General features: G+C 38.8%; 1 protein-coding gene across 1 annotated transcript in view; it reads left to right on the plus strand.

The window, feature by feature from the left end:
* The first annotated feature begins 5,717 nt into the window (after positions 1–5,717).
* Positions 5,718–14,251, plus strand: part of LOC140234849 (vascular endothelial growth factor receptor 1-like) — a 96,057-nt gene continuing 87,523 nt past the window's right edge. Inside the window, exon 1 of the mRNA XM_072314895.1 lies at positions 5,718–5,787. Within this exon, the coding sequence (XP_072170996.1) occupies positions 5,718–5,787 (70 nt within the window). The remainder of the gene's footprint in view (positions 5,788–14,251) is intronic.

A 14,251-nucleotide genomic window follows, 5' to 3' on the forward strand; every position in this document is an offset into this window, starting at 1 on the left:
CTTGCATTTATCCACAAGTTGAATTATCCTTTGGGTTTATGCCAGATTCAAGTGTGTGCGTGTGTGTCACACACAAACAGACTGCTATAGCTTCTGAACATTCGAGCATTGAGCATTTAGGGTTTCTGGGACGAACTTATGTGTCTTGCAAAACAAGATACAAAAGCCTCACCAGTCAGCTCTGTCAAGCTTTACACAAAGGCTTGCTAAACTATAGTTTCGTGATGCACAGAAGACCTGTTGAACAATATCCTTAAACTATAGATAGTTTAAAGTATGACGTCAGTGGAACGGTAATCGGTAATATCACGTAGAATTATCACAGAGTTTAGAATCGGCAGGGTGATTATCATGATAAGATATTATCGAATTGACTGGTGAAATGATTTGCAACAAGGGTGGGTACATTGTAGGGATGAAAGGAGAAAAATGAAATAAACTGAAAAGAAAATCATTCAGTAATTCTCATTATATTAAATGTTTTTCATTCATTCAATATTGGAATCTCCATTGTGCAGGACTTCTTTTTTTCCAAAAGGGTTTCTAAACAAGTTTGTAAATTGCATAGACAACTCATAAGGATCAGCATTTTATCGTCTATAATTATTATACATACACCAATAATTACAATATGAAACAATTTAAAACAATATCTTCAGACTGATATTATGTGCTAAGAACAACTTGTTGAGCCGTTATATAGGTCACCTTTACTTCACATTGTCTGGTGATATCATTAGTTTTATTCTGGCATGTCTCTTGCAAGCGCAAAAGAAATAATAGCTTTCACTATTCAGTTCAAAAGTGCTGATTTAGCAGCCATTTGGGCAACTATACGCTTGGAACTTCGATTGGGAACTAAACCTATTGGATTAAGTGTTCTTGAATCATTCTATAAAGAGCCTGTAACTTTTGAATATTAAACTTTTAAAATGCGTCTTTTATAGCACTCATATTACTATCGAAACCCCAATAGACCATGACTTTCTATCATCATTATCTACTTTCGATTGTGAGGAAAAAACTTGAAAAATGAAATAGGCCCTCACCGACACAAATCAATTCCGTCATGTCCAACCGTACTTTTATGTTCCTCTTTCTTTTACTTGCGGTCATTACTGGACTCGAAAAGGTTTAATTGCATATTATGTACTGTCTTGACCCGAGGTACTGAGTATTCTAGATATCCCCTTTTTATTTCAAATAGAGAGGGAGAGAGGGGGATGGGGAGAGGGAGAAAAGGGGATAAAGAACATGACAACCTCGTAATTCATTGTAACTATTGGATGCAATCGTTTTGTTTCTCAAGTGTTTATGTTACTTTGATGGCATATAAAATGTAAATACAGTTACATTTGACCTTTTCTCTGTCATTGCTTTCTAATTTATTTCTGCACCTGTCTCACAGCTGTGACATATAGAGACTATTGTAATGTTTTGTCTGTTAGGAAAATGTTATTGCGCTCTTTGCACCTTCCTCGGCCATGTGAATTCATTTTTACTATCCCCAAATACCTCGTGTCTCACCGGTCAAGGCATGGCCTGTTAAATCCCTTAACCTTTCGTAATTCGTACTGATGGCATAAAGTACAAATGTATGAGCACGTCGCAACATAAATGCAACAACCATGAACTCTGAACCTACATTATTGTGATACTTCACATATAGGTTCGTTTTAGTCTTTTCTTTTTTTTTCTGTCAATAAAACTCAAAATAAAAACACGACAATGCTCTCTAACTCCCAGTAAAACTTATATATTGTATACTACTATAATCACTCGTTTCAATGTCCGCGCAGTGTTATTGGGTAAGACATGTGTCAGTAATATAATAATCTTACAGAGTTCGTAATACAGTTCCTTATTGTCAGCGGTTTTAGGTATGCCAGTGGCACATTATCATGCCTATATTTCTGAATGTGTAGGTACATTTTATGCTCATACTCTAGACATCTCGAAAAAAAAAAACCCCGTTCAATCACTGCTTATTGTGATGTTGCTGTGGGTGTATTCTTGCTAACTGGTGAAATATTCAGAAACGTTTACGTTGTTGCAAATTTTGGTAATAGACGAATAGTTATTTCCTTCTTCCCAACGAGCTCGGAAAAAGTTGGATGGAATATTTGTCAGGTTTATATCGATGTGATTACCATACTGTCGTCATTATTTTAATTAAGAACATTATACTTTTTTGTTTTCATCATTATTGTCATTATCATGGTCTAAATCATTATTGTAAGAATAAGCATTGTGGAACAACAATTAGCTCTTGCAGATTCCAATTTTATTGACAGGAAAAGAATATCTTGCAAAATAAAATATTTGTTGCAGCAATAAAAATAATGAATACAGTAGAGAGAGGACAAAAATAAATATGTCGGTTTTCCACCCAATCATTAACACCTCCACTCCTTAAGTGCTATGGGCGTGATGTTAGAATTGTTTTAACGAGGTGTTAATTGTTAAATTTGTTGTGTGACTTTTAATGTGACGTGGAGCAATATCATTACAGATTAGTCTATTATGATACTGCTTTGCGTCACACCTATTGTCACACAACAAATTTAACAATTAACAACTCGTACTTATACCTGTCATGTTTTACAATGTCCTTTTCACGTCACCGTGCTTCCGTCTTTCCACTGAATATTAAAGGGTTTCTCCTGAAGCTGCTAATAAGTTTCAAGACGAGAGAACAAAACAATGCCCCCATCAGTTCATTTTGGATGGGGAATCATGATGGCAGAGTGATTACTCTGTTCGTGAAGATAAGCCGAAGTTACGCAACGCCAGGCCCGAGGTTTTATTACCCAAATCCGCGTTTAGCCACAGCGTGGAAGTTTGTTTATATACTTTTCAAAGAAGCTCCGTGATGTAGTGTTTAGGAGACAAACAAATCTTAGGGACGTTTCCGATAGCTATTTCCATGCCATTGTTGTTGCTTATAGCTGCTTGATTGTTTAAAAATCATCCGAAAAGAAAAAAAAAAAAGAAGAAGAAATGTTTGGTGTGAAAGAGTAATTCCGTATTTAGCAATTTAACCACCTCTTATACAATCTCTATCAAATATTTTCAGAAAACTGTATTTGTTTTCAAGACGGCAAGTGTCTAGGACCAATCTAAAACAGAGTAGGCTTATCAAACTGCTACATCGGTATCATTACGATGTAAAAATAATAACGTCTTTTTTAGTTTGTTAAGTACACTGTATTCCTAACTGTCTGTAGAGCATAAGACGCAACATCGGTGGATGACGTTAAGTTATGGCGTTCACCGTTACTTGAAGTTATGGCATAAAACTTTACAACACACCTTTTTTTATTGCAACTGATTGACAAATTGCCCTACATCGACGTAAATAAGCACTGAATTGATCAGCGTTTTAGTATTAGCTGTGATCCCCGCGTTCACATTGGTTCCATACTCGAGCAGGATTCGAACCTACGACCTCCTGATCTCCGGACAAGCGTCATCTCCACTAGACCACCGAGCTCTCGCCCGACAGCAAGTGGTGGTTCTAATCCTTATAACATGCAGTGGGGACTTTTTTCCCTGATACATAGCCCGCGCATCTTTCATCATGCCTCTGCATCATATTACTTGTAGATAAGAGACTCTGTGTTGAAATATTGTCACACTTCGTTAGTGTGAAAATTATGAAGAAACAAAGTCTTGAAAATCCTTCCAGTGTAAGGTGAACGTCATTATAAAAAAAAATACAAATAATGAAATTGAGCTAAAGATGCCGAAACGACAGGTTATCAGGAGCGTGATGGATAAAGTATAGGGAATATTGGCTTCTCAGCGCACAAAAAGCTACGATACTGTTTTCCATGTTGGTATATAGCTACTACAGGAAATGCCGAATCAAATTCCTTGTTTACTGATCAATCTTGAGACCTTGGCTGTATGGGCCTAGCATTATTCGCGTTCCATTTACTAGCCTTTGAACGTGACCGCTCCTCGCTGGATTTATCTCGAAACGAGGGCACTATAATTCTTCTAGTACAGGACGAACTTGGAGAAAGAAAGGCGCGTTTTGTCATCATGCACTGCCAGAACTACCAGTCGAGGTTAATATATAAACAGCCGAACAAGTTTAAAGATAAAAAAAAAAATGTGTTTCTGCTCGGCTGCGAATATGAAACATGAAAAAGAACAAAAAGAAGGACAAGCAGAACAATGATTATATGGAATCGTTCGTAGATTATGATTATAGTAATCGTAAAGCAAGTTTGTACAAGCAAGCATTAATTGATAGTCAAAGACTGGAGAATTGTGCATTGTCTTTTACTGCGTTCGTCAACATGATTTTCGGGCCACTTGCTCTGTAGATCTGGAGCTTTTCTTTAGCAGGTTGATTTCTCTGACACTCTGTCCTTGAGAAATTATATGGATTATCTAGTGGAGATGTAACGTCCTTTCTCCCGCGACTAAAAACTTGTCACACCGAACTGGCGTGTACAACTTACAAGGTGAGTCACACATTATTCGCGAAATCCTGTTATTTCGTAGCCTTTTGTCAAGGCCCTCTCGCTGTAATGGGCGAGCGAAGCGAGCCCAGCCGAGCGCGCCAGCGCGAGGGCCTTTTGAGATCTGCTTCACACATTATTATTCATGACACGTGAATTCTTCTGAATACTCATTTTAATGGCTTCCGGTCAACCAATGGAATGGCGCGCTCCCCGCATCCTCAGCCTTGGTGGTCATGCCTGTTCGCATGCATCACTGACCACCCGAGTAGGTCTGCCACGGAACTCTACACACTCTGTGTGTAGAGTTCTGTGAGGTCTGCGGCAGCTGCGTGCTTTCGCTCTATTCAAATCGGGTTCGAGCAGACAGACACGCTGATTGGACCCCGACTTTTGCTCCCGAAATCGGGGAGCAAAAGTCGGTAATTCAAAGGGCTAACAAAAGGATACGAAGCAGATCTCAAAAGGCCCTCGCGCAACCCCACTCAGCTGGGCTCTCTTCACCATACAGCGAGAGGGCCTTGACAAAAGGCTAGTTATTTCGCCACCCCGCTGCTCAGGGAGCGCGCGCGGGACACGAGAGCCGCACGCTTCTAGCTCAAAACTTTTCCTTGATTGACTTAATATTTGCCCCGCCCACTTACGATGGTTCGAAATGAAATGCATACTCCTCCTGCCGTCAGTAGGATAACTGCTAAGCTGTACTTACTATGCCAAAATATATGTTGGTTTTTATTTTGTAATATTGGTAAGACGTTTTCTTAGTTTTTCCTTAATCATTGTGATACCTGTTTTCATTCAACATGTCTGATAGTCGCGGGATGCAACTTTTCATATTTTAGGGAGGGCTGCCAGTGAAACGAACAGCTAGTAAATACACTTTCTTGATTATGAACTGTTTCCGCTCAGGATCGTGTGTTGATGATGCGTAGATGAAGTTCGGCGCAACACACCGTTTCCGCAGCGAACAGCAGTCCGATACCCGTCTCCATACATCTTGACACAGGAGCGAACACGCGCGCGAGTGAGCGAATCCAAATGCTGGCTAGATGCAGCGGAGCCGATACGTAGTGACAGTGTTCAACATGAGAACTTCTAGGTAGCGTACCAAAGCTTTATTGGAATTAACCCCATGATTTCAATGATTGAAATCGAAATCGGATCATTATTTATATAGGACAGAATCCATGCCACGGATTTCTTTGGAATAACACACAGCTTGTGCCCTTGCAGATGCTGGAAACAATGATCTCAAACTGGATTACCGTTTTCACGTGCTCAGTGTTACTCCTATCTCTTGTGTACTCAGCCACGGGTAAGTAGCCGCGCGCGGTTAGGTGAGGAAGGGGTATGTCGAGTTGACTAGGTCAGCGGAATCCAACGAACTCTGTGAATTGAGTGAACCCAGATAAGTTTATGACTTTTCCAGATGATGTTGCTTTGTAAGGAATTCGGCCGTTCATCCGAAATCGCTAGACTTACTTCTGTACAGTACCTCAAAGTGCGTTGTAACGTAAAAAGCATCTAGTTTTCTATAAATTCTAATTCTTGGGGATTGTTTGACGTAGAAAAAAAGAAGTTATGTCAGGTGCATGGTGGTGCGTGGTCTTAGCTTTACTCCACCAACTAGTGGTCATGGGGTTCGCTGTTGGTAGAGTCGTGGTCAGGACGGGCTCTTTATCATCAACAGGTGGCGCAGAGCTGGTCTCCTCTCTCCCTCTTCTCCCTATCTCTTCTTCTTCATCTCTTTCTCAAGGTCACAGGCGAGTTGTTCTTCCCCAGTAATCATTCTGAAAGTTCTTACATATAGGAGAGAAATCATCACCAAGCATTTTTGCAACAAAATTTAAAGATGAATGAATACATGTAAAGTGAATTTGCCTGATTTGGTAGATGCAATTGTTGAAAAGTAGTCATGGAAAAATGTTAATGGATACTTAAAAATGGGATAAGCCACTAACTGATTAGTGTTTATTTTCATCAGTTAATGATCTCTGATCTTTTCATAATATAGTATAAACAAATATTTGGTGAAGATCAATAGATTCATTTGGAGAAAGCTTAGTAGAATACATCATAAATTTGAACTTATTAATGTATTACATAGCTGTCAGTCTATACTTCTGATATTGCTATGTGTTGAACGAATTTTTCATCAACCAAATAACTTCTCCTTCTTATGTCATTTAAAAAATATTCATACTGAGAAATGTGAATTCCTATAGTGTACCCTTGCTTAACAATCTACCAAAACATATATATATGTATATATATATATATATATATATATATATATATCACAACATAATGCTACGCAGACATCAAAACTTTCTGTGGTCTTGTGGTATATTATTACATGTAATTCAAGTACATGCACAAATGTGTACAGATATATCTTGTATAAACATAATTCTAATTTACATATATTTCTTTATGTATAATTATGTAATATGATATATATATTATATATCTTTTCTATCTGCTATCTCTCTCTCTTTCTCTCTTGCTTAGAGTTTTAGTAGTTATATATTTTGTACCCTGCAGTACATTTTCCAGCTGGTGAAGCAATTGTCCAGATATTTGACTCTATGTAGAATCCTTCCAGGTTCAAAGTATGAGCTCAACTATTTCTTTTAAAACAGTTACATTTTGTCCAAAATATGTGAATTTCTTGTACTTTATCACAATGGCAGACATTGGCACCAATTGATCGATTTATTCTTTCATTTTATGAGTCCACCAACCATGTTTGAGTGACAGCTTTCACATGATATACACATAGGGCCTATGGGTATAACATAATTGTTATGTATTATATGTGTATATGTAAGATAAAACATATTACTTATGAATATTTTCTGTACGTGTGTTAGGCTATAGCTTTGATGGCAGCAAACTGTGGTAATAACTGTATGAATACTATGTGAGATTTTAGTGTTGTGTCATTTCAGCGAAGTCTCTATTTTTTCTCTTATATTTTCTTCACTCGTATTCTCTTTTATACTGCTCTGTGACTAATTTAGTAAATGCTTGTCAAGTTAGTATGAATGAAGGTTCTTGAATTTAGTTGTAGCTTTCTAGGAATGTTTCTGCATGGTATTCTGGTTGAGAATGTTTCTATTCATTATCATCTGTGTGTAAACGATATCTTACCAGAGACTCCAACCCCAAGCACCTTCTGATCGGGAGATTCTCCCGCCTGAAACCCATAGCAAACGGGAGACTCCAGCGCAAAGTGCGAAGTTCCTTGTGGCCGGGGTCCAGTTCTAGATGCTCTCTCGTGCTATCTCAGGCTTATTTTTCAACATGTAATGATATTAAGTAAAAATCTTTTCAAGCGGGAGACACAGAGCCAGGACGGGAGAAATTGCATCTCAAGCGGGAGAACGGGAGATTTTGCAAAAATGGGCTTTCGGCGGGAGATCTCCCGTCGAAAACGAGAGAGTTGGAGTCTCTGTCTTACAACCATGTCTTCATTCACAACCAGCCCTGATTGGAATACTGTCAAATGCAGACTTTATTTGTTCTTTCTATAACCACATGCAGAAACAAGAAACAAACAATATTACTGACTCCTTGTTTGATCCTCGGCGGCCCCAAAAGTTGATGGGGATGTTTTGGTGAAGCATTCTAAATTGAAAACACATGAAATCTGGGGGAACATGCACTATTCCAAGTGGTTCTCCCAGTGTCCTCTATAATGAAAGATACAGGGACAACCAAGGTCAGGTTGGTTTCAGACAGAGCACCCGCCTCCACAAACAAACTTGGCCAACTCTGTCTCAACTTCATGGCGCTGGTGAGAAGGGTGTTATTCCCGCTGTGGGGGAATAAGATATAGAATCTTTATTTGTTTAATCAAAAATTAAAAGAGAGAATCCTTTTTGGGAATCACTTTGACAAGTTGTTAATTGGTTTAGTTTACTTACAATATTAATTTGTTTCAATGATGCTATGCACTATTGGGAATGATCAATCAGCATTTGGAAAAATCAATGGAAAATCTACTGCACTGCATAAGAACACCATTCTCTCTCTTATTTTTCTTAAGTTTCCACTACTCTGTTGTTTTTACTCACAGTATCCCTGGATTATTCAGACTCTCAGCCTTTCACCAGGAATACTGTCCTTACCAAATATTTCATCATTTATTACCAAGCCACACCTTTGTTCTTGTTTTTATTGTCTAATTACTTGACCCAACTTTTTTGACAAAGTTTCATCTCATGAACATTTCAGTCATCACTGCGGACTTTAATCAGAGGCTTAGGTCTCGGTAATCCTTCCTCACACGTTTTGATGCTAGAGGAAGGCAGACATGAAAGCGTATGACCCCTCAGCTGAACTGCAGTTGGGTCTTTCTTTGACTTTAGTCCATGTAGAGTAAGCTTGAGAGGTCTCACATGAGCAAAAAACCTGGTTCATAGTCATCTAGTGTTAGAGTGGTTATTTTTTCTCCCCTTGCTACAGCTAACTGCAGCTATCAACATCTCACACAACAACTGAAGTCACAAACTTTGTAGTCTGCCAACCAGACATGCAACTGTTACAAGATTGCATACATACATTTGGTCACCATGACAGAAGTTAGTACATGGTCAAGTTACTAGCCATTGTAGGTACCCTTCTTCATTTATGTTTTGGAGGTCAGCCTGTTCACACCCGACATCAAGCATACCACAGTAGGAAGGCACCACCAACCAGTCCATGACTATCCACATGTAATTTTAGAATAATAGGCCTACACATTATTCAGGTTTATATCCAAACTAACTGAAATTGCTTCATCAACTTGTAGTGTGCTTAGAAAAATGTTTAAGTGCAAAGAAACGCATTTGAATGTAAGTGTGAAAGCACTGCTTGTCAGCTGATGAACAAGGTTAATCCTCAGCCTGTCTGTCAGCAAACTCTTTTCCAGTTTGTTCCCAGTGCTGTTGATAGTTTCCAGATGATGTGAAACATTTATCATATAGGGTCAGTGCCCCATAGGCATAGTTTTTTTTTTTCTGTTGACTTCAGTACAGTTACCTTACCTGAATAGTTAGGTGCATATATCATATGGCTTCTAGCTTTAAAAGTTGTAGAGCCTTTCTCTTTTTAAACATTTGCCAGTTTATGTTATTTTTACACATAGATGCCAATCAGTAACATGTATGGTATTGCTTGCAGTATTCTTGCACATAGAACAATGGAAAAGAAATTTTCTACGGATTTCTTTCTGAGATGAATTGTTTCAAGGAAGTACCCATACAATTTTGTGGTTCTGATGTATTCTCTCCCAAATTCACTTGAATCTATGACTATCATCTAATGAATATTTGCTAAACATTTTGATCAGATAGACTGTTGTGTAGGCATAAGCATAGATTAAAGTTCTTTTACTGGACATCTCACACACTATCACTAGACCTTTTCCCTCAAGAACAATGTTTTAGAGAGATTGTTCATAATACAAGTGACTAATACAGCGTCAAGCTGAAACCCTGGCAGCTTATTGGTGATTGTTATGGGACACTTAGGGTAAAATTTCATGAAAACTCTTCCATGACGGCATGAGGGTATGAAATAAATCCATGAAATAATTTATCAGTCTGTTCTAGTCTTACCATTATGAATTAGGTATGCTTTTCAGAATGACATAAAAATCATTCAGTGCTCAAAAAATGACAATTTCATTCTTGTTGCTGACTACTGCATAGGACTACTACTTGGGCTGAAATGTAACTGCATTGTATCAATTCACTCCTTCAGACTAACACTAAAACAGTGTCAGAAGTCATCAGGGCTTGTGAAAGGGAATTTCTCTTAAACTTTCAGAAGCTGGGGTTCTACTGATCTGATAGACTTACCCTTGAACAGGGCATGTAGGATGGCTTTGAGACAGTATAATGTATGTTAGAAGGAGAAGAGTGATATGCACAGACTTTCGTTACTATAGTAACATCAAATGACTTTCTGTGTGTCTGCAGTAATAAAGTACGATGACACACACATACAGTGCATTCTCCTGTATTCCTATAGGGATCACCCATGTTCTGATTCCCTCTTAAAGATCAACTTGCTCAACTTTGTATTCATTTCCTAGACAATAGCATAGTTTTTATCACATTTCATATAAATTATAGGTCTACTTCTTGAATGCAGTGTACAATTGTTGTAGTATGGTAACCAAAGCTTCAACTATCTGAGGCCAACAATCTCTAGACTATTACTGTGAATGAAATCCCCTGTCTAAAAAGAAAAGGAAGAAAAACCAAGAAGGTGATAACAATTAAGTGATGTGTTGTGTGCTATTAGTTAGGAGAAGTACTTCCATGTTTTTATTCTTCAGGCAATTGTCTGCATATCGTACAAATGTCAGGAAATTTATAGGATTGTAACCATACAAAGTCCAGGGTCCATGACTCCAACTTCCCTCCAGAGGAAAGTCGGGCCAAGAGAGACAGGTGGCCCAGGGAAAGCGGGAGATTCTCTCCCCCAAAAAACAGTCCATATTTGTCAAAACTGTTGCCAAAACAAATGTATCAAGGCTAAACAGGTGTGAGTGTTAGCTTTATACTCAGTCTTGGGTTTGTTTGGTCCTGTTTCAGCAGCCCACACCCATATGTCATACATGGGTACATACACATACATCCACACTCACACATACACACCAAGGAGGTGGGACTACGATGTGTATGAACACTCACATATTATACAGAGGGAAATAAATTGAAAAAACAGTCAATGAGTGACTGTGAGTGGTAAAGAGGCAAAGTGAACACTAAAACATTGTTATTACATGTGTACATCTGTACCACACATATTCAAGAGTGAAATATTATAATTGTGAAGAAATAGTTCTACCTATCATTTTGGAGGAAAATGGTATTTGACCATTACCATGGACATAGGCAAATATATTGCATAACCGTAAGAGATTATTTCTTATACTAAAATTCTATTTGTATATGCGATTCTGTGAGAAAATTGTTGTAAGCCCCCTGGTGAGAAAATACTGGAATAAAAGTGAAGGAATGGTGAAACTAATAGGTAGGCCTACTATGTATTGGGAATGTGGCGGGTTGCTTAGCTTTTCATGTTGTGTAGCCTACATATGAATAAACAGTATTCTGATATTGCATATCCCTTCACCAAGCAACCTTTCCTGCTTACATAGATGTTTGTACCAAGTCCAAACAAAACGCAAGACCAAAGTAAAAAACAAGCATGTGAACGGGAGTCACAATTTAGAAGAGTTCGTCAGTACAGGTAATTTACAAATTATTTTGAAGTTACAGACATGATCTGCGTATCGTTTCTGCCTTCTCATCTGAGGGGGCAAACTTTCCGTTGCCATGGCACTGTTGCTTGACTCAGCAAAATGTCTGTTATGGAGGCAGCGATTGACTTTTCTGCAGATCTAGACTCTGCTCTGCCTCTTGCCTGCGTGCACCATGTCAAGAATGAAACCTACTATGAGTAATGACACTGTACTAAACATTATTACTGAATTTATTTTTATCATAATTGAAAAGTATATTATACCAGATGACTTCAGGTAGGCCCTACTTGGTAGCCAGGATATGTAAGACATTCTTCTTCACAGTTTCTCTCAGTATGTTGTCCGAGTGAGAAATTGAATAATGGACCATGTATTTTATTTTTTTTTTGGGGGGGGGGGGTGAGGGGGGATATGATATAGTTATCATCTCTTATGACTGTAATCTGCAACTTTTGCTCTATCTTGAATGGATTATTTTTTATGCAATATCAGGTTAGATAAAACTTTGAGATGGTTTCATACCAAAAACATTTTATGTGGAATCCATCTCAAAAAAAAAAAAAAAAAAATCATGTGGAATCCATATTTAAGATGGGAACTACCACACACATATCCATTGCCAAAATATGAATAATATAAATGCACACGTATGTCATATAATATGCAGAATCGTTTTCTGCATAAACTTGATTGTTAGCTAGTAGGCATGTTTCATGATCTTACTGATGGTATTATCCTCAACCATTCCAAAAACCAGACTTGGGCCCCTATCATCTCTTAGTCGTAACTTGGAAAGTGGAAAGAGAACCCCATTAGACAAACAAGGATTACCCTCTTCCAAAGTTTGCCCCTCTGTGACGGGTAACTCACCCCGCGTTCACATTGGTCCCCGCGACGCGGGGAAAGTCCCGAGCTGTGGGACTTTCTCCTCAAAAACCATAATGTGAACGCTCGCTGGGACTTGTCCCCTCGTCCCCGCGAAGCAAGTCGGGTACGGGGACAAGATTTGGAGGGAAGAGTGACCTTGGGGCGCAATTGATAGCGTCCAGCTGTGGTCATCAAATGTGCGCATGCGCTATGCTTGGAGTCAAGTGGCAGAGCTCGCTCCAAGCCCCAAAATGCCCCCACAGCTCGGGGACAGATGAGATACCAATGTGAACGGTCAGTCGTAAAAAAGATAAGATCTCTTATGGCTGTCCCCGCGTCGCGGGGACCAATGTGAACGCGGGGTCAGAATCGTTGAGGCCCCTGCAATGGTCTGGTTTCTTTATTGTGGTGAAAGGTGGGCTATGCACACACCTATCACACCATGAACAAAAACAATGTACAAGCTACCAAACCCCTTCAGTCTGTCAACAAATGATACAGTCATGATACTAGAAGATTAGCATCCATTTTTTTTTAGCATACATTGTTTTAGCTTTATACTTCAAGAACATGTGCGAAGGGTAGTACCTGGCAAGCTCAGTCAAGCTCAGTGAAATTACTTTTACATCATACTGTAAAATCAGAAATATTCGCAAATTGGGTCCGACGGCCGTTTTTGCGGCATGAAACATTCGCGAATATCCACTGGTATTCAACGCGTTGTGTAGACAAACACTTTCGCATGCATTTTACTTTCCCAAATCTTGGCTGCTCATGAAATTTGTGAAAGTTTCATCGGTCCAAGCAAAAATTTCAGATTGTACAGTTTACCAGTATGTTTTGGCAGCTCAAGAAGATTTTCAAGCAAGCTGTTATAGAAATTGCAGTTCATCAGTTGGTATAGGAGCCTACAGGATTCTGGTATCTAGTGTAATTTTTAACCTCACTAGTTGACCAGTGAAATTAGGTAGGAATAAGGTCAGTAAGCTGACTCATAATGCTTTATCTCCAGTGTGTCACAGCCTTGAGGTTTATCGCTCTTAGTCTGGTGAGTTCTTATATTTCCAGGAAGAACAAACGTAACAATGCAATGAATTATTTAGGTGTTTTTTTTCACATCTAGGAATCTGTTACATGAAAACAGAGAGAACCCACTAAGAAACAGCTTTGATGATAGATGTGGACCATAAATATGCTGAGATAAATAGATACCAAACTAGCTGTGCATGGGTAGTAACTCATGAACCACCTTCCCATCTGTCCATTAATGGCTGATACATCGTATCTTGTCTATCCTCCTTTCTTTTTGACATCCCCTCAAGAAAGAGATAAAAAGGAGAAACTGCATTACAGTTTACAGTTTTAATCCACCTAGGATTTACGACTATTGATAGCAGTTGGTATTTCATAGGATAATTTTCTTCCCAACTGCACGGACTGTCCCAAGTCTCGTAAATCAGCTTTCTTTGCAGTCTCCATGGTATCATGCCCAGCAGGTAAACGATCCAAACTTGGACTTTCTAGTTCATTTTGTATACAAGGAAAGTGGTGTAGTTTGGTCTACAATGATAAGAGCGTGGTTTGCCATACATGGGGAGGTAGATATCTCACCTCGGCTGTATACACTATACAATGATGTCTGAAGTTA

Source organism: Diadema setosum, chromosome 11, assembly GCF_964275005.1.
Source record: "Diadema setosum chromosome 11, eeDiaSeto1, whole genome shotgun sequence".
Classification (NCBI taxonomy): Eukaryota; Metazoa; Echinodermata; class Echinoidea; order Diadematoida; family Diadematidae; genus Diadema; species Diadema setosum.